Source organism: Pelodiscus sinensis, chromosome 9 (genome assembly GCF_052426305.1).
Source record: "Pelodiscus sinensis isolate ZL-2025 chromosome 9, ASM5242630v1, whole genome shotgun sequence".
Classification (NCBI taxonomy): Eukaryota; Metazoa; Chordata; order Testudines; family Trionychidae; genus Pelodiscus; species Pelodiscus sinensis.
In genome coordinates this window covers 36,851,818-36,873,441 of record NC_143060.1, presented here as the reverse complement: position 1 = coordinate 36,873,441, position 21,624 = coordinate 36,851,818, and the positions used below count along the sequence as shown (strand labels likewise).

Here is a 21,624-nt window from a genome sequence, read left to right as displayed (position 1 = left end):
CATGCGATTGGGCTGTGGGCACGGGCCGCTCCGCCCCGGGGTGGGCTGGTCCGGCCCGCCGCCTGTCTCCGTATCCGTGAGAACATCCTGTCAGCGCGGGCAAAGCCGGAGCGCGCCGTGCCAGGCCCACCACTGCTCGTGGGGATGGGGGCAGCCTCCCGCCTGCTCGTCCTCCGCTCCCTGCTGCTGCTGCCCGGCGCCTTTGGATTCGTTCCCTCCCTGGACAGCGACTTCACCTTCACGCTGTCCGCCGGCCGCAAGGAGTGCTTCTTCCAGCCCATGCGGCAGGGCGCCTCGCTGGAGGTCGAGTACCAGGTGAGGGAGCCGGCTCGCCGCTAGCGACCCGTGTGCTCCGCTGCGCGCGGGACGGAGATCCGCCTACCGCGCATCCTTCGCGGCGTCCGCGCCGCCGCTCTCGCTCTAGCAGCCTCCCGAGTATCCGGCGGGAGTGGGCTCTGCCCGCAGGCTGAGTGTTCTCGTAGCGCCGTCTGCAGAGCCCATCGTCAGTGTAAAGCTCGTTCTCCGACCGCTCGCTGCAGCGATTTCCGGTACCGATAAGGGGGACCCGGCAGTTTTCTTACCTGTCTCTGACTTTAGTGGGCAGGGTGGGCAAATAGCTCTGGGAAAGGTAGAGGGGACTGTCAGGGTCAGCTTCTGGTTTTATTCCACCAGCACTGTTCTGGAGTCTTCAAGCATTACAGATGTTTACATATGTGATGAAACCTCCAGGAATATGTCTAGGCAAAAGTGGCAACCCTAGTTCTGGAAACAAATCCCCCCCCCCCCACCCAGATTGGAAATTTTTGGCCAACACAAGGGGCAAAAATCCTAGAAAATGCTAGATGGGCCTTCAATGTCCACACAGGTCAGGCGCTCAGGTTCAAATGCTGTGCAGAAGATCTGCACACAGTAAACTTCCTGGAGCTGACTGCCTTCCAGACTGAAAAGGACCAAGCAGACAATCCTATTGGATTCCCACTAAAGGACCCTCCCCCAGCCTGTTGGAAGGGTCCACAGACTCCAGCCAGGCAGAAGATTGCAGGCAGACAAAAAGTTCAGGTTCTTCTTATGCTGATGAGGCAATTGTGTGTGGAAGGTCAGACTAGATGATCATGGTGGTCACTTCTGACCTTAAAATCTGAGTCTAAAAGTTTGTTGAAGCAAAACGATGGGGTTTGTTTTTAGGCAATAGATTGTGCTCTGTAGTCCAGCAAGGTTAAAATGAGTAATCTACCTCCTGCAATTCCATGCAAATATATAACTCTCAACTTCTTTTTCTTTCTTCATCAGTCCATACAATCATCCTTATAACTTGCCATTCACTGGTTTTATACTAATACAGCTGAGCTGACCTGTTTACGCAACAGATTTTTATCATAGTTGCAGTTAGGTTCTAACGAACACAATTGACTCCCTCATGCACTGTGTCCACCCATAACTACTAATAGGTGATCCCTAACTGTGGTTGTGCCATCTTCTAACCTTGGTTCTGTACAAATGTCAGGCTGCAATTCAAACTAATACAGTTCTTCTGTATAGATAGGATTGTTTAACTATGTCTGTTTAGTTAGATTAGCAAACCCTCCTATGTACAAAGTTACATTGGAATGTGAAAAAATCCTCCCACAATCCTCTCACCAACCTTCAGATTTCTGTATTTTTTTTCAGATGCCATGCCACAAACAGTTGTGTGTCAATGGTACTTGTTAACAGGCCATCAACAGTAACTATTGTACTGGGAATAATCCTGCTGCATGCATGTAGTTCTGTCTGTAGAATTGACAGTGTCTTTGTATCCTGTAATGTGCATATTGTTTGAGAGATGTTTGTAATGCGATCATAGTACTTTATTACTGCTGGCTTTTTTATAGCAACAGTTATTTTCCCCTATTGAATTGGGTTTTATCTGAAAATATTTTTGGGCTATTGATACAAGAAACTTCTAAGCTTGTTACAGTTGGGAGAAAATTGAAGAGGAGAAAGTATTTCCTTTGTTTTTCATTTGTTTAGTGTTTGACAGCATTTTGCACATAGTCAGTTTCAGTATTTCTCCTGTAGTCTTTCCAGGATAAGAGCCCAATGAATGTATGCACGTGCCTAATTTTATGCAAGGAGTAGTCCTGATGAGTTATCTGGCTTCTCCTGCTGAGTTCCACATGGACAGTGAAGGAAAAAATGCATTTACTTAAAAAGGGGGGAGGGGAAGAATACTATTTAAAAGTCATAAAAATTAGAAGACAGGCTCAAGGATAGAACATGGGGCCAGAATGTGTACGAATTTTTTTTACTAGATTAAGTTTTTTTTTTAAAAATAGGAAAGGTGCGTAGAAATATCACATGCAGTTCGGAGACTTTACAAAATAGCTATAAAACCTAAACAAAACTAAACATGATTGATGCATAAAATGTCTCTTCCTTTGCATCTCCTGCCCCATCTCTCTCCTCCGCCTCCTCTAAATATTTAGTACATTTCAAAAATTAATTTTTGTAGTCTGTCATAAAGATTTAGATGCTGTAAAATGCCTTTTGGGACAGGTTGAAGATGGTCTTTGCAGCTCAGCAGCAACAGATCTTACAATAACTTAAGTCCTTTTTAGATAAAATAAACACCACACAGCAGTGCACATTTCTCATTGTCCTGCCAGTATTCTTCAGACCCAACCCAGTCCCTGCACATTTAATCCTTCGCCTCGCTACTGGGAATGCATAGCAATTCCAACAGATGCTACCGTCTCAATTTTTTGAGAAGAAATAGCTCTGTTCATGACTCATCCTGAATAACAGTTAAAAATTAAATACTCTTTGGACACTTCTTTAATTGAAAAATCAATGCCGGCAAAGTAACTGAAATGCAACTTTCACATTTATTACAGAGGGAATAAATACTTAACTCTCATAGGGCTTTTGATCCTACTAAAGATCCATGTTTCACTATCAGTTCCTCAAGTCATCTTTATAGAGTACTAACTAGTTTTTATGTTGCATAAGTGGAAAGGATTCAAGTTCTGCTTTGATACTAATTTTTTTTTTTACAAGTATGAATTGTAAATTGATAAAGAACAAGAATAGTTTTTTCTGAGTAATATTCTCCAAACACATGTTCCCAATGTAGTAGAACAGTATGAAGCTGAGATTCCGAACAGTGTGCTCAGACCATATTGAAATATCAAAAATATATCACTACTTATCTCTTCATTCTGGACACCCATTCCTTAATTATTTTCTTCCTTTTCTCTTTCAGTAAACTTCCAGTCTTGCACCTACTGGGATCATTGTGAGTTTTGCCATTGACTTTAGTAGGAGCAGGATTGGGTTGAATGAGAGAGGCCTAGTCTACACTTAAAAGTTGTACTAGTTTAATTGTTTTAGGTAAAGGATGGTGGTTTTTGTATTTAAAAAAAAGAAACCCAAAATTGTTATACAGGTAAAAGCCCTGGTGTGGACCAGTAATGCCAGTATAAAAGTGACTTATTCCAGTATATTTATTTTCTTTCTATGGGGGAATAGCTATGTCAGTATAAAGAGTATCTATATAACTGCATCCATACTGGTACATTCAAACAATACAACTTTCAAACGTTGACAAACTCAAAGGGTTTGATCCTGTGACATGCTAAATGTCTTAAGTTCCTTTTAACTTTGAGAAATGAGAATGCTCAGCATTTTGCTGGCTAGGGATCCTAAATCTGCAATATTTCCTTGTCATGCAAAAAACCCCAGGGATCCCATCTTCTATGGCTCTAACTGGTGTGGCGAGTGTGGTGTCTCTTGCAGTATAAACTATGATCCTCCAAGTACAGAGTCCATGTGATGTTTGTACATGAGTTGAATCCTTGTTACACAGAGCCTTCTTTAAATACTATTCTTGTCAGAAAGGTCTAGGTATCATCTGCCTTATAATGCCTTATCTACACTGAGATTTTACTTAATATTTCCCACCATTTAACTAACACTGGAAGAGCTCCACCAGTGATATCTATAATGGAAGTGTGAGTGTAGACCATCTGGCATTTTTACTACTATGCTGTCTAACCTTGCTCAGAGAAGGTCTAAGTGACACAATGAATAAATGTCCTGCAATGCCTTGTCTTCAGTAGAGTTCCCAATTCAACGTTGTTGGAATTGCACTAGAGAAAGAAATAGCAGAACGCACTAGGGAAACGCTTAGTTTATTCCTTTCCTAATGTAATTAGTCACATCTGTGCTAAAATTTAAAACAGTGTACCATCTTTTTGGCAGAAAACTTGGGTAAAGTGGGTTTGAAGTTTACAGTAGGTGAATTTACCCTTTACATTTTCTCTGTATCAATTCCTTTACGTAAAATGTTTCTTTTCAACAACTCAAATGGAAGTTTGCTTTTTAAAAATGTATTTATTTGTTGGCTGACTTCACAGGTTTTAGACGGAGCAGGATTAGATGTTGACTTTTACTTGGAATCTCCAAAAGGTGAAATCCTAGTTTTTCATCAGAGAAAATCAGATGGAGTTCACACGTAAGTTTTAAAATCTCCAGATTTGAACCTCAATATTGTATACAGCAGTGATGACAGTTGCTTTAAACAAATACAAAACTTAGAGTTAAGTGTTTTAAAATCATTTTTGTTCTTAATGGTTTTAAAAACTTGTTGTATTGTTTATCTAAATTACTCTTTGAATGTGGAATATAAGAAGCTTGTTAATGTGATTACTGTAAAAAGCTTGCTATATTCATTCTTTTAGTTGTTTATATTTTAGGCTGTTTTACAAATTGTGTCTACATATTAAAAAAAAATTCCCGCGTGACAATAGTGACACGTCATCACGTCACTCTGCGTCCTGCCTGCTTCCTTCCTCTCTCCCAGCTTCAGCCCCATCTTGCTGCTTCCCCTACTTGGAATTGCTATTTTAAACCAAGCCCCTATTCGCCTTCCATCACCCTTGCCCCACAGGGCTTTCAATGCCAAGAAACATGGCATAGTAGCAGGCAGACTCCACGTTGCAGCTGTTACACCCCCTCAGAGGTGGGGGGGTTGGTACAGTTCTCCTGGACAGCAGCCGAGAGACAGGTGCTGGGAGTGGGGCTCCCAGCCGGGCTTATTTGCCAGCAGTGGGCTCTTGAGGAGCTAGACCACGGTGTCCTAGCATCTGAAGTCTGGCTGCCCCCATGGCTTACTGCGGCTGCCAGAACACCCCTGAGCCGCCCATGGGAGCTGCCTCACCAATCTGTCTGCTCCTTCCCTTTTGGCAGGTGGACAGGTGACCCTGGGCTCTGCGGACAGGGCTGGAGCAGTGAGCAGTACAGGTGGGAGTGAGGTCAGGGCAGCAGCCCCCCACACTGGTGCTTTTCCCACCTCAACAGGCTGCAGTGACCCGGTGCACCATGTGCACACAGCACTTCATGCGTCTTGCTGCACCCCACATGGAGCAGGCAAGCACCCCTGCACCTCCCCGACCGCTGGGGTTAGAGCCAGGCCTGGCATTTGCCACGGCTAGGAGAGGAAATGTTAGGGTTGGTGGGGGAGGAAGAAGGGACCCTGGCTCGAGGGGGAGGGAGAAGGGACCTGGGCTAGTGTGGGGGTGGGGGAAGGGGCCTGGGTTGGTGCTGGTGCATCCACAGTCCAGCCCTACCCAGTGACTGGGGGGGGTGGAGAGCTAGGGTTTCCTACCCCCTGAAAGAGGGGGGTTTGCGAGTGCACAGCCCCCTACTATTACCTTACTAATACTTCCTAGACAGGTTCCTTCAGGAGTGAAGGATGTTTGACTTACCATAGTGGCCATCTGTTTATTGGCAGTAAACAGAAAAGCACTTCCTATTGTGGAATTTCAGAAGATAGTAGCCCATTGTCTGTGAGTCTATAATGCTGACATACACGACCACGCCCCTTGGCCGTGTACGTCAGCACCCCGCCCCCTTCCCCTCCCTCGGTGGCGGTTCGGCCCACTGCTGTGCCGCTCAGCTGGGCCCCAGTGGGGGAGCAAGTGGAGGCAAGTGGCCTTTTGGGGTCCGTGCTCCCCCCGTTTGGGGTCTGCTTGCCGCCCAGGGCCCAGCTGAGGATGCTCAGCTGGGCCCCGGCAGGTAAGCAAGCGGCAGCAAGCAGCCGTTTGGGGTCTGCACTCCCCACGTGTGGGAAGCGCAGACCCCAAATGGCCGCTTGCCAATGCTTGCTCCCCTGCCGGGGCCCAGCTGAGGGAGGGAGGCGAAGGGGGGTGGATCTGGCCGGAAGGGGGGTGGGAAGCAGAGCTGGGGAATCGGGGGGCTCCGGCTGGAGGGGATGATGGGGGGGGGGGGCCCGGAGGAAGGGGGGAGGGAAGCAGCGCTGGCGGGGGGGGAGGAAAGGGGTGTCCGGGGTGCCGTGGGGCTGGCCGGCAGGAAGAGGGGGCGGGAAGCAGAGCTGGTTGGGGGGGATCGGGGGGCCGTGGGGCTGGATGGAGGAGGGGAGCGGGAAGCAGACCTGGCCAGGGAGGGGTGCAGCCACTGGCCGCAGCCGGACCCCAAACAGGCGCATGCTCCCCCGCCGCGGTCCAGCTGAGTGGCGCTGGCGCTGCGCCGCTCAGCTGAGCCCCCGTGGAACAGGAAGTGGGGCGGGGTGGTGATGTACACGGCCAGGGGGCGGGGCCGTGGACATCACTGCCCCCCGCTTCCTCCTCCTGCCGTGGCGCTGAGTGGGGGGGGGCGGTGATGTAGACAGCCCCGCCCCCTAGCTGTGTACGTCACCGCCCCTCCGCCGCCGCGGTGGCCCAGCTGAGCGCGCAACACTCAGTCAAGCCGCCAAGGAGGGAGGGGAAGGGGGTGGGACAGTGACGCACATGTCAGGGGGGCGGGGCCGTGTATGTCACCACCCCCCTTACCCTTCCGCTGTGGCACTCAGCTGAGTGATGTGCCCCTCAGTCGCGCTGCCAGGGGAACCAGCAGTGCAAGGGGCTGTTTGGGCTCCCCCGGGGTGGGAGGGGAAGGGAGGGCAGTGACGTACGCAGCCCCCCCCCCTGGCCGTGTACATCACCGCCCCGCCCCCCCCCCCCCCCCCCCTCACGGCAGCCCGGCTGAGCAGGCAGCACTCACCCAAGTGCCACGGGGGGAGAGAGAGGCAGGAGCAGGAGGCGAAGAGAAAGGTAGAGTGAGAGGCAGGAGGGAGAGAAGAGAAAGAGAGAGAGGCAGGAAGCAGAGGAGAGCTGAGAGTAGGGGGGAGGCAGTAGGAGGAGAGAGAGAGAGAGACAGACAGACAGAGCGAGAGAGCTCAGGAAAGAAGACCTGAAAATCCCATCTTATGTCAGGCTAATTGGCTAGTTTCAGAAGACACTTTCTGCAGGGTATTTTCTCTGTAATAAAGTAATCTAGCTGTCATTTCAAGTAATCATCTATTTAGCATACTGTTAGTCTGATCTCTTTCCAGGATTGGTTTTGGTTTTTTACACAATATCAAATTTACTTTCTCAAATATTTGGGGCCAGTATTGGTACACTTAAAATTAATTAACTTTAGTGGAGCAGGGACCATTTGTAAAGGTGAAGATTTTATCTTTTCTGTTCTTTGTGCAGCCAGTGGTCAAGTTAAACTTTGTAAAAGTATTTCTGTTTTCTATAGCTGTAAGAAGCAGCTGCTGTCTTCTATTTTAAGTGGTTGTAAGCATTAATATTTCAAGGTTTAATTTTTAAATGTAAAGGGAAAGAAAGCAAATGCTTATCACACTAAGATTTAAGATCATTGGAGCTTGTTTTCTTAGAAAAATTTGTAACTTTTATGCTTGTGTTATCTCATTCCATAGTGTGTTGTGGCTTTTTCATTTGTGTGTAGCAGAGCATATTTTTGTTTGCATGACTGTCATAATCATGTAAGGACAAATGTTAAAAATGTAATTTTAAAGGCAATATTAAAATACAGTTTAAAAGTGCATGTCTGCTCGTTTACAGGGTGGAAACAGAAGATGGAGATTACATGTTCTGTTTTGATAACACATTCAGCACCATTTCAGAGAAGGTGATTTTCTTTGAGTTGATCCTAGATAATATGGGAGAAGAAGAACAAGAGGACTGGAAGAAGTACATTATAGGTACTGACTTGTTGGATATGAAACTTGAAGATATTCTGGTAAGAATTCTGCTCTAGAATCAGACAGTTGAATATCTGAAAGATTCATTTTTATCATTCTATCTTAGTCTTTTTCTTGTTGAGGGCCTGAGCAACTGTGATACAGTGATCAGCTGTGCTCTTCATAATACATTATGTTCACCTGTCCCACAGTGAGGGAGGATTGTAGTTAAAGAGCAGCACTGGGAGTTAAAAGATCTGTATTCTGGCTCCAGCTCTGCCATGGATTTCCTGTGTAGCCCACAGCAAGTGATTTAATTTCACTGGGTATGTCTACACTGCAGTTAGACCTCTGTGGGGAGCCCTGCCAATCGACTTGGGCTAAGGGCTGTTTAATTGTGGTGCAGGTGTTTGGGCTTAGGCTGGAGCCTGGGGATCTCTAGCTCTTGGACCATGCCAGGTGGGAGGGTTCTAGCATTTGGATGAAGTCTGAATCCAAATGTCAACACCTCAATTAACAGACCCTTAGCCTAAGCCCTGTGAGCCCAACTCAGCTGGCACAGGCCAGCAGTGGGTGTCTAATTGCAGTATAGACATACCTTGAGTGTCTTTCTTCTGTGAGTAATAACTATCCTAAGGAAGCTTTGACACTTTGCTCACTATGATTTAATAAGTTCTGTGGATGAAAGGCACTAAAAAGTGCAAAATATTACTAACACAGAATCCTGATGCATGTATAGTAGCAGTATTTTTCATTGTACAATAACCTTTCCTGTGTGTGTGTGTAATTCACTTATGATGAATTAAAGTTTTTTTTTTTGACCTTTTGTAATTAAGTTGTGTGTTCATGTCGATATATGATTTTGGATCATGCCCAAGCTCATTTTGAATGAGCAAGTGACTTGAAAGTACCAAGTCATAAATCTGACCCCTTTTGGTAGCTATATAAACACAAATGTAAAGTGGACACCACTTCATCTTCTTAAGATAAGCAAATATTCCCTATTCATCAATCTTAGGCAGGAGAAAAAGAATTGATCAAAGTCATTTGCATATAATTCATTTGCATATAATTCCCTATTCCCAAAAGTTGCCCTGAAATGTTGACATACATTTCTCTGCTTTTATTTTTATATTTTTATATATATATAGTATTCTTTAGTTTTTCTTCTATGTGGTGTTTTGGTTAATTACAAAGTATATTCAGTCCTCAATCTGCCAGAAGATACATCAATTTTACATATTATTTCATCTAAATAATCTTCTTTAGCCTAGAGGATTCCTCACTGTACATATCTGCTACCCTCCACATGAAGCCCAGCAACACAATTGTCTTCCCATATGAGAGATTGGATGGGAAATCTTTCAGTGTTTGTCTGTTTCTTACCTTGCAGAGCTGGAAGGGACTGTGTATCCAGCTGTCTGAGTCTTTTCATTGGCTACCCGCTTCCCTATCATGGGAAAGGGGACAAATAAACAATGTCTTCAAGAGCTAAAAGGTGGTAATACATCTCTCACAAGGATGCTCTGCTTAATTTCTGTTGTAGAGTCAGAAGCACTTGTAAGAATAGTGATAGAAATGTAGCCGTGTTAGTCTGGGGTAGCTGAAGCAAAATGCTAGCAGGACAATGTAGCACTTTAAAGACTAACAAGATGGTTTATTAGATGATGAGCTTTCGTGGGCCAGACCCACTTCCAGATCTGAGGAAGTGGGTCTGGCCCACGAAAGCTCATCATCTAATAAACCATCTTGTTAGCCTTTAATGCACTTGTAAGATATACTCTTGGATGTCTCTTCTTCCCATCTTTGCAAACATGCCCTGGTTACTAACATAAGATGGGAAAAGAGGAAATTTAAAGTGTTAAGATAACTAATACTTCCAGATGCACTGGCTGAACTGTTTATCTGAATAATTCAGCGGAGGGAAAGAGCGGTAATAAACTGAGGACTGCAGATGAGAGTTGGATGAATGCAGATGAGAGTTGAGGGAGAGTGGTGTTAGTCCACCAGTAGAGCTGCTGAGCATAGTATTTTGTTGATGGTGATATACAAAGAACTGAACTAACGGGACCAACTTCTGTAGCTTGTTCAGTTGGCAAAGAAAATGTGCATAGCATAGAACTGAACTAACGGGACTAGCTTCTGTAGTTTGTTCAGTTGGCAAAGAAAATGTGCATAGCATAAAGTATGTCCTAAGGCATTGAGAAAGCGACTGGGAGGGATACTATTTTTATAGTGTTCTTGGAAATGTTTCTGGGTTAGTGGCTGCCGTTCACAGTTGCCCAAGTATTTCTCCAACTCCCCAGACAGCTCTTAAGCACACTTGAGTCATCCTGCTCCTAGTTCAAAATCAGAATAACTGAAAATCCCAATTTATAGGTGCTACATACATCATTTGTATAAAGTTATACCACTTAAACAATACACTGGTTCTGTGCTGTCTCCACTGCCTGCTTCCCAAATGTAGCCTTTGACACCTCCCTGGCAATATCATTCAATGAATAGTAGGTGTAGAAGCTTGCTCGCACTGCTTTGCAAATTTTTTCATACTGTAAAGTTACTCTATACAAATTTTTTTGAACAGCTTGTGCTTGTTTCAGTATCACTTAGCAGGTTACAATACTGAGCTCTGACAGTTATGCAATACAATACTTGCTGACAGACCAAATAGAAGGCTACCAAGAAAGCAGAATCAGCATGCACTAAACATTTATTTTATAGTGTCTGCTGTCCCACAGTTCCCTCATTCATGTAAAAAATTATTCAGTTTGTGTATTAGATCTGTTTCCTATAATAAATGAAAATCGAATCTTTCTTGTCAAACACAAATCAGCACTGAATAGAACGTTTAGGATGCCAAAAAATTTTTGTAGTTTATTTTAATACAATTTAAAATACTGAAAATCAGATTATCCTTTTCTTCCCAATAGAAGTTAAGATAATTAGAAATATTAGTAACTATTAATTGCTAAAGAAGTATAAAGATACAGAGGTGGGGAGTTAATGATGCGAGCAACTTTTGCAGGCGCAACACAGAATCTGAGTTCATGTACAAACAAAAAGTCTGCCAGTCCTCATTTTGAAACTGGAGGCCATATGAATATATAGGAGAAAGCAGTCAACAGAATAAGTAATAGGAAAACACTCTCAAGAAGTAAAGTTACCTATTACCTGAAGATAGTCTAACTGCTGTGTCAATATACTCTGTAAATCAATAAAAAGACAACCTGTTGGGCATTAATGCTAGTTAATTTTTGTTAACGGGTATCTTGGTCAGATAATCCAGCTGAGAACAGTTAGACTGCAAAATAAAGCTAACAGTGCAGAGTAGAATTCATGAGTAGGTCCCTACCAAAATCACAGTCCATTTTGATAAATTTCAGAGTCGTTGGGTTTTTTAAATAATTTTCATTATTTCACCTATTTAAATGTGAACTTTCATAGTACATAATTGTAGGATCCTGATCTAAAAAGGAGTTGGGGTCACAAGTTTATTGTTGAGAGAGTTGTGGTATTGATATCCTTACTTCTGTGCAGCTGTTAGTAGCAGCGCTGTCTTCAGAGCTGGGCACATGGAGAGTGTCAGCTGCTGGCCAAGAGCCCAGTAGTGAAGGCAGAGCTGCTACCAGCAACAGCAAAAAAGTAATGGTGGCATGGTATGATATTGCCACCCTTACTTCTGCACTGATGCTGGTGGGGCATTTGCCTTTCAAGCTGGGTTCTCAGCCAGCAAGCATCGCTCTTCAGCCACTCAGCTCTGAAAGGAGGCAGAAATAAGGGTGGTAATGCCATGACCTCTCCCTAAAGTGATCTTGTGACCCTCCAGCAACCGACTTTTTGGTCAGTACCCCCAGTTTGAGAAATATTGGTCTCCTCTATGAAATCTGTAAAAGTACACACAAGTCCAGGTTTCCTAGACCATGGAAGGTTTCTCATGGCTGTGAATTTGGTAGGAACCCTATTCATGAGTTATCTGATACAGATAATGAACCTTACAGATACGGCTTTGCCATGATACTGGTTTGAAGCTGTACATCGTGAAATGGCTTGACCAGTCTTATTAAATTCAAATCACAGTTTTGGTTTATGTCCACCTAGTTCTATACAAAGTATAGTGCTGGTTTAGAAAATGTAATCTAAATATTCAGAGGACAATAGGGTCTTTTTCCTCTAATATTGTAGCTTCCATATTAGATGCTTGCTTAAATGGAGTACACAGTAGGACATGGTCATTAGATAGGGAGTTGTTTCTGAGGGCCTTAGCTTTGAACTTTGTCCCATATGGCTCTGACATAGCCCAAACTTGTTTACCTTTAGGGCATTCTTCATTCAATCTTTCACCTGTCTATGGGATCTCTTATTAAATAGTTGTGGATTATTTTTGAAAGATGTGTCAAGATGACTAAAGCCTGGCATACATTTTATTTATTTAAATTCAAACACATGAAAATACACACAATAAAGCTAACAAAAAAATAATGAAAGTTCATAAGATGTAGCATTCAGAAGTGAAGTAACTGTCACCTAACCATGGAATGAAAAAGTAGTAGTGACACATGCACAAATAAAAATAAGTAATGTGAATTGATAGTATGGTTTTTAAAGTGGAGAGGAGTGATATTATATTTGTTAGCAGAAAATTTGTTTCCTTCCAAATTATTTTACATTTTAAAACTGCCATTCTGTTTTTACCAGGAATCCATCAACAGTGTCAAAGCCAGGTTAAGCAAAAGCCTCCAGATTCAGACGCTGCTCAGAGCATTTGAAGCTCGTGATCGAAATATTCAAGAAAGCAACTTTGACAGAGTGAATTTCTGGTCCATGGTCAACTTGGGAGTAATGGTGGTGGTTTCAGCTGTTCAGGTTTACATGCTGAAAAGTCTTTTTGAAGATAAGAGGAAAAGTAGAACTTAACAGCTAGTAGGATCAGCAATAACCAGAGAGGAGGGGAAAATGCAATAAACTGCTACAACAAGAGACTAGTTTTACCTTGCTGCTTGTTTTGAATAGACATTATAATCAGGTTCTTGATTCACGTGACTAACACGAACAGACTACCTGTCCCCTGTACTTTCATCTCCACAAGAGTTACTAACAGTCTTACTGGTGGTGCATCTATTTTTTGGTTTATTGCATTTATAGCGACTCTAGCGTATGCATAATACGCAGAACAATGGATCAAATGGAAGTCAATGTTAATACCTGACATATAGTCACCTTTTCATGGTCACTTGAAAATCTTTCCTTGTCCGCCTAAATAATAATTTGCTTTTTTACAACTTTTTTAAATAAGCAGGAAGTAAAGTTACACAAATGACAAAGGATTAAGGCTCATCTTAGTAGTCAATAGCTACTGTCATTTCTCCATAAATGTAACAGTATAACATTTCCTTAAACTCTCAACTGAGAAGTTTTTTTTCTACAGCGTAATACAGAAACACTGGGTTAATGTATTTCAAGTGGTTAAAATGAGAACTGTCATTTTCACTTTTTTATATATATCAGCAATTTTAGAGACAGTTCAAGTGAAATGTAGTCAATTTATAAACTAAAGGTAGCATCAGGCCCTACACCTCTGAGTCCTTCTGCCCGTTGTTCTGATTGTACAATCCCATTTTCCTGTTTAGTTGGTGGTTATGTAAAAGGTCCACTGAAACAGTGAAATTGACCACACAAAGTACAGGCAGAAGCACAAAGTAAAATGGAATTTAATTAATCTTTTAGTTACTGTAATCTTAGATATTACAACAGCAGATAAATTCAGATAAATAAGATTTTTTTGCAGATGACTGTGTTCCTTTAATAGTACTTTTTAGGTAAAAGTGTTTAAAAACATCTTGACATGTTTATATACAGGCAGTCCCCGGGTTACATGGATCCGACTTACATCGGATCCCTACTTACAAACGGGGTGAGGCAACCCCGCACTAGCTGCTTCCCCGCAGCATACCAGGGAGACACGAAGCTAGCGCCCGCCCCCCCCCCCCCCCCCCAGCAGAGCAGGGAGACGCGGAGCGGCTTCTCTCAGCAGACACCTCAGCTTGAGAATAAAGGACTGAGGGAAGTGAGGTGTGGGAGAATAAAACTGAGCTCTGGAGAAATGTTTGGCTAGAGTTTCCTCTACAATATGTACCAGTTCTGACTTACATACAAATTCAACTTAAGAACAAACCTACAGTCCCTATCTTGTACGTAACCCGGGGACTGCCTGTACTTCCAAAATCCTTTCTATATTACTAATTTTTCTAAGATGTTTTGCTTCTTGAGGTCAAGAAAGCTATGCACAATTTTATGGAGTAGCAGTTCACTAACATCAGAGCTAAAGTGGTTTAGTTAAAACCCTCACAACAAAATTCAAACTGTGTAATTAATTCCACTATTTTCACTCTACTCTAATGACTAGTCCTATTAAATTAATGGGACTACAGTAATTGCATAAAATAGGATTTTGTCCTAAACCTTGAGATTTGCACCATGAATTGACTATTCAAGGTAATGTTCAATCATAGAAGCAGTTTGCTATCTTTCTTAATAAAAAGCCAAATAGCTTGCTTCAAACCTAGCATTTGATTCTGCAGTGGAAAAATACATGACTCATCTGTACATTTGTCTCCTTTTGTTATAATCTTAGTAGTTTAGAGTGCATTTAAGTGTTTTGTCATCAGCCTAGATTAAAGCCAAGTGCCAACCCACTGGAAGTGCCCATAAAAATTGTATTAGCTCTGAAAATCTATGCTATAACTATTAGGACTGTTTACATCAGTTATTTTTAAAAATTGTAAATGTTTTGTTCTGATCTAGATATACAAATGTACTGTCTGTTTGAACTTGATAAGAATTGAAACATTGCAACTAGACTCTCACATGATTATCCTGGAGGGCCTAGTATTAGCCATCTAAAAATGGATGGGAAAATATTTAGTTCAGTGCAGTGGACTTATTAAAATAGTAATTGTATAGGTGCATTGGCCACTTTTCTCTAACAAGGACTATGTATATGGGGAGAGATTTCACTTTAGTTTCAATTTCAGATGTGTGAATGAAGCCTAGCAATAACCATTCTAAATTGTTTAAGAAAAAAGTATTTCAAAGTTGCTGTTTACTCTATGACTTCAGTGGCTTCTGGACCATTCTCCCCTCTGCAGTTTTATACAAAAACCAGATCTTCTGCTTCCCTATGAGTCCTAAGCATCTGCCGAGCCTCATTCCATTGGCAATTTATTGATAGGAAGGTGTCATTGAAGCCATGCAATCTACAGAATCATAATTTCAATAATGCAACCCACTGGTTGTGGCAGGAAGCTTACGACCCCTTACAGCTCTTCCTGGAAGTGTACATTTTGATCATATAGCTTCACTAGAAATGGGTCATGTTGGAAATCACATTTCATGGAGGTTCTGTGAAATACTGTGTGCTCTCAAATCAATCCTGCAGCTTATCAAATGCTTATATGCAAAGACTGGATACTCACCACCCTGCAGATGTGTGACCAGCAGCCTGCCTTGCACAGAGATGTGTGAGTGTAGCACAGACAAGGATCAATGTGACATCTAGCAGTGTTACCTTAGACTGAGAACACTGATGGTGACTTTGATGAATAAATGTTCTCATGTATGTCAAGGCTCGATTCCTAGGATTACCAAAGATCAGTCTCTTTGTTAAATCATAATTAAAAGAACAAGGATTTGTTAAAATATTTTCTCAAATATATAGCTATATAAATGTTCTAGATTTGTCACCTTGATACCATTGTGTGCATAACAGAAAGGGCTTTCAGGTGATACCTAATCCTTAATCTATTTCAAATTATTTTGTATTACCAGAATTCCAATGTGAAGCACAAAGTACCTCCTTCCATTTTCATGGTGACACCATTGAATTTGAGTCGAGACTTATTAACAATGACATTCTTGCCTTTGTCATTGTGTGCAGGGAATTGCCTATGCTTCCATACTGCATTGGCTGTATCAATGGGTCTTAACCTTTCCAGACTACTGTACCCCCAGAGCCCAAACCCTACCACCCAAAGCTCAAACATGCAACTTAGCTGCATGGGGTCCTGAGCAGTTTTCATGCTTGGCATCCTTTAACACCAGCCATACACTTGCAACTCCCTTAAACCTGTTGTATAACCCCAGGTTGAGAAACTGCAGGTGATGAATTGATTTGCCCCGGAAGACTTGTGTACACTCACAGGTGCATGTGGTTCCCTTCTGGAAAAACTTAAGACAAATAGTCTAGCAGCACTTTAAAGACTAACACAACTTGATGATGGTATGCTGCATGGTTACTGGAAAGAATTGGAGATTGGGGATTGCCTGTGAGAGGTTTTAGATTGTTGATAATGCATTGGAGGGGTGGACAAGTGGAATTCTCTTTTCTCTGCTTGACCTGTCTTGAAGCAGTTCATGTCTGGCTCGGTCAATTTCTGAGTACAGTACAGGCAGACCACGTTCATAGAGCTGTCTCCTTTTTATAAAGCATAGAAGTGATGCATCTTTCAATGTAACAAAGGCCATGGTGTAGCAACTATGAAATGCTGTATTCTTTCCCAAAAGCTGTGTCTAAAAAGTCTACCTCTGATGTTAGCCTACTGCATTTTAGCTTGTGGCTCAGTTATTAGAACCCTTCCCTCAAAATCCTCATCTCAAGGTTTTAAACAGCGTGTATAATAGATGAAGAATTATGGGATTTTGTCAACTGAAAAAATTTCAGGGGGTACCCTGGGTAAAAGATACGGTATTCAAACTTACACAATAAATGACATTTTAGATAATATATTCGCATAAATTGTCCTTGTGTTTTGTGTAAGACGTACAACTCAAGTAGGTAAAAGGAGCGGTTTATTCTGTACTAAATATTAAATGCTTAAGGTCCACGGACATTAGATAAAATTGTATGCAAAAGCTTGTATTATGCTAAATATGTGCTTGTGCACCCTAATTTATAATAGTTGTAGAAAGAACACTATCTTCGCATACTCTGCTGTAAGAACTTGATTTTCTGAAGGGCTAAGCACTCAGTCTCTCCTGACCCATAGTTTCTCCAGGATTTGAGGGTGCATATCAGGTGACAACTGTTAAGTATCTTGCAGGACAGGGCCATAAAAGCAGCAAACATTGTGAAACAACCTAATAGTACAGCACATACCAAAGCTTCATGACTTCCACACAATTACAAAGCAAGTCATTTAAAGACTGAATTTCTTAAAACTTGGGTCCTTTTAAGATAAAGTAACACCTTGTAACCATAAATATTAACACATGAAAATTCAGCTTACTGGTAAAAGGATTATGAATGAAACCTGTGCAAATATTTATTTTCAGGTGAGATCAATTAACATTTGACTTTCTGCCTTGATTGAAATATATACCACATTTCTTTTCCACTGTACAATACACCCTTGTGACATTTCTTTCCTGAAGAGATGTCTCCTCCAAATTTAGTGATGAAATTCTACTGTGTTAAACTAACATTAAGCATTCTAACTCTGAGATCAGACTCACTTCCCTGCATTTTAAGATGGTGGTATTGGGCTGGCTGGCCAAGAGAGGAGAGTGATTTTTGGTGGCATGGGGAAGAGAAAGCAATTCATCTAATAAAAAAATTGTGGCCTGATTAAACACATATTAAATGTCTCCTCTCCTTTCACATAGCCAGACAATTTGAAACATGCTCTCTAATTCTTTCAACAGGATGGAGAGAAGTTTAGTTTAAGACACAATTTACAAATTCCTAGTATAGTCATGCTTATAGCTTTCAATATTTACATCTTAATTAAATGTTAATCTTTCACAAAAGATGACTGGATGGGAGAAGCCACACTATTTTTTTCAGAAAATATTAGGGTATCATACACTGTGCAATGAAAGTAAGCCTATGTTGTGAAATGAAAGTTACCAAGTGTGAGTTAATTTCATCCTGTCTGTTGAACACAAAAATCCCCCTGTATTCTAGGGGAAATGAAAGTGAAAAAATGAAGTGAATTTTTGTAACTTTTAGTACTATGTATAAGGAGGACAGAATAAGATTCAGAAAAAGTAGTATGTGCAGTCTTAAAACACTACTGTAACTGGTTTAGTCTAGTCTAGTTTCAAGATTGCTAGCAGACAAAACAGTTAAGAACCAGATTAAATAATTCTGTAATGCAGTAATGGGAGTTGTGTAATGTCTCAACTATTGCAAGATACCGTCTCCCGTTGACAATAAATTATTACATTAGACAACCATAATCCATGCCAACAGAAATAATCACTAACCTTTTATTCTGTTCTCTTTGACACAGAAGAATGTAGAAACATCCTGCCACTATGAGCTAGATATTTGCAGGTGAAAAGACATTCACTCTTTCCAGAAAGGGGCAAAATACCACTTACTATCTGATGTGGTAAAGCCTCTCTAGCTTCTCTTTGCCATGAACTTGCATACATGCAAAAGTAGGCAATTCTCCATTTGTTGAAGACTTTTATTGCCAAATTTCTGGGGACATGTTATAGACTTAATGGCTTGAGCTTAGTAAAACAAGAAGCGCTATATACAGTTTGAGATGGTATTCAGAAAAAATGCTTTATATCTCCATCAAGCAATCTGTCTCCTTCTAGACTTGAGGGTCCACTGGGGTCATTAGAGGGTTCTGAGAGTATGAAAAGGGAACCGCTCTACTTGCTCCCCAGGTCTTTCTTAGCTGCAAGGAACAGCAAACTGGGATTATACAACCCTTCCCCTTGTTTGTGGTTTCCTTTCTTCTGTGGCTTTTTTATTTTTACTTAGATTGCCTGTAAGTAATTATAAAAAAAATTATGCCCAGCTGGCATGGACCTAGTCTGGAAACATGGGTAGCAGAGGGGCTCCTAAGCCAAATCAACAAAGTCTGGCAATGTGCAAATCCTGCACAGGCTCTGAAAATCCATTAACTTAATGCCACTGCCTCTGTCTCCAAAATGAGAAAAGGACAGGAAGCACTATTTCTCAGAGACTAGCTTTGTCTTTTCTCCATAGATCTAAACATGGATCTGAAAACACAGTCTGCAGAGAAAACCTGTGGAGTTGGCATGTCTGGACTAAACATGTTCCATCCCAGGGCTCAAGGACAGAGCTGAACTTCCCCGCACTTTGTTTCTGATAGTGATACTGAGCACCAAGAGCACAGAAATAAATTCTCTCTCCTGGGCTTTCAGTGCCCACAATGTTAGAGTTCAGACAGATGGAGCAGCAGGAAAAAGCTTGACAGGAATACACAGGTGAGGAGCATGGGGAGAGACAAACTGAAACCAGTGCTAAAGAGGAGTTAGTGTAGCCATGTCTCTTGGGGGCATGAAAAATCCACACATCCATCCCCAATGATACAAGCAGTCCCCGGGTTATGCGGATCCGACTTATGACGGATCTGCACTTACGAACAGGGCTTTTCTTGCCCTGGAGTACACGGGCGGCAGGACCACCCAGAAGCGTCCGCGGTACCGCCGCCTGTGTCCTCCGGGGCGAGAGAAGCTGCTCTGCGTCTCCCTGGTCTGCTGGGGGGACCTTCCCCCCCCCCCAGCAGACCAGGGAGACGCGGAGCAAAGCCACGGAGGACCTGGGCGGTGGGACCGCGGCGCGTCTGGGCAGTCCCCCCCGACCGGTCCTCCGCGGCTTTGCTCCACATCTCCCTGGTCTGCTGGGGGGGGGGGGGGGGGCAGCAGACCAGGGAGACACAGAGGACCGGGGCAGTGAGACCGCAGCGCGTCTCGGTCCCGCTGCCCGCGTCTCCCTGGTCTGCTGGGGGGCAAAGGGGGCAGCTAGTGCGCCCCCCCCCCAGCAGACCAGGCTTTTCACGGGACGCCTGTGGTAGAGCAGCTGGGGCGCTGCCTGTTGGTCCCGCAGCACCGCTCTCGGTGCTCCTGGACCAACCCGCAGCACCCCAGCTGCTCTTCCCCAGGCGTCCTGATTCAGCCGCTGCTGGTCAGTTTCAGCAGCAGCTGAATCAGGACGCCTGGGGCAGAGCAGCTGGGGTGCTGCTGGGTTGCTCCAGTAGCACCGAGGAGCAGCGCTACTGGAGCAACCCAGCAGCACCCCAGCTGCTCTGCCCAGGCGTCCCCAAGTCAGCTGCTGCTGAAACTGACAAGCGCTGACTACAGGAAGCCCGAGGCAGAGTTGCTCTGCCCCGGGCTTCCTGGAATCAGCCGCTGATCAGTTTCAGCAGCGGCTGACTTGGGGACGCCTGGGGTTCTTAAGTTGAATCTGTATGTAAGTTGGAACTGGCATCCAGATTCAGCCGCTGTTGAAACTGATCAGCGGCTGATTCCAGGAAGCCCGGGGCAGAGCAACTCTGCCTCGGGCTTCCTGTAGTCAGCCGCTGGTCAGTTTCAGCAGCGGCTGAATCTGGACGCCAGTTCCGACTTACATACAAATTCGACTTAAGAACAAACCTACAGTCCCTATCTTGTACGTAACCCGGGGACTGCCTGTATTGTTAAAACCAACCTCATCCCCAGAGTAGACAGGGTTAACAGGGTAGAGTTAGGTTGACAGAAGAATTCGTGATGATTTAGCTTCTGCTTCTCGGGGAGGTGGATTAATAGTGACAGCAGAACCCCTGGTAGCAGCTACACTGAAGCACTACAGTGGCACATGCTGCAATGCTGCTGAAGGATTGTAATTGTAGACACAGCTTGGAAGTTCTGAGGTTTTTAAGACCAGCATTAACCATTGACTTTGTCTATACGGCTGTGATATGGAGATATTCAAACAGGAGAACAATCATCTTGGCTTCCCACCTCAGGCAACTCTTGTTAGCATACCCATTGTTCTGAGTACAATCACTGAAGTTAAAGGACTCTCCACTGTCTCTGGCATTGGGAATATGCAATAGCCTTGACAGCATAGGATTGACTTTGATCCTGAGATTCCATTATACAGCAATTTCAACCAGAATTAATAAATTGTATCACAAATTCCACTCACAAACTTTCAGCCACTTTCATTTCAAAATCTTGTCCTCTCTCTGTTTCCAAGATTCTGCTCAAGCTTGGCTCTTCCTCTCTAATTGCTCTCATTGTTTTTTTCCAGTGAGTATTTCTCATTCAACCTTCAACTTTCTTAAAGTGTCCCAGAGAGTTCCATCCCTGGCCCTCTTGTTCTCCCTTTACATCAGGGTTTTCTCATTTGCAAAAAAAGTCTACATAGCAGGGTTTTTGCTTAAGAAGCTTTTTGTGGAAGAGATCTTCCGCAAAAACTTCTTGCGCAAGAGCGCATCCACACCTCAAAAGCAACATGCTGCTGTGCAAGAGAGCGTCCACGCTGCATGGACGTTCTTGCACAAGAAAGCTCTGATGGCCATTCACAGAATGGCATCAGAGCACCTGTGCTTTTTCTGATAGGCTCTTTTTGCACAAGAAACCCCTGCAGAGCACCCACACATGCCTTTTTGCACAAGAGCTGTAACACAAAAAGGAGTTATTCCTCTCCCCACAAGGAATAAATACTGGCAAACGCCCTCTGTCCTGTTGATTTACTGTTTTGTTTTGGGGTTTTTTTGGGCACAAAAACACGCTTGAGGTGTGGATGCTCCACCGGTTTTAGCGCTAAAACCTTGTATCGTAGACATAGCCTCAGAGTTTGTCTACACTTGCAGCACAGC

General features: G+C 43.2%; 1 protein-coding gene across 1 annotated transcript; it reads left to right on the top strand.

Moving 5' to 3' along the window:
- Nucleotides 1-4: 4 nt before the first annotated feature.
- Nucleotides 5-16,787, top strand: TMED5 (transmembrane p24 trafficking protein 5). Its single transcript, XM_006114159.4, has 4 exons — nucleotides 5-315; nucleotides 4,395-4,492; nucleotides 7,887-8,064; nucleotides 12,701-16,787. Exons 1-4 carry the CDS (start codon nucleotides 145-147, stop codon nucleotides 12,917-12,919), a joined length of 666 nt encoding a protein of 221 aa, XP_006114221.1. The 5' UTR covers nucleotides 5-144; the 3' UTR covers nucleotides 12,920-16,787.
- The last annotated feature ends 4,837 nt before the right edge of the window (nucleotides 16,788-21,624 follow it).

Excerpts from the sequence above, each read along its gene's own strand:
- TMED5 (XM_006114159.4), top strand. The coding sequence starts at position 145 with ATGGGGGCAGCCTCCCGCCTGCTCGTCCTCCGCTCCCTGCTGCTGCTG. Across the intron at positions 316-4,394 it reads CGCTGGAGGTCGAGTACCAG|GTTTTAGACGGAGCAGGATT; the intron begins GTGAGGGAGCCG and ends CTGACTTCACAG. Across the intron at positions 4,493-7,886 it reads AAATCAGATGGAGTTCACAC|GGTGGAAACAGAAGATGGAG; the intron begins GTAAGTTTTAAA and ends GCTCGTTTACAG.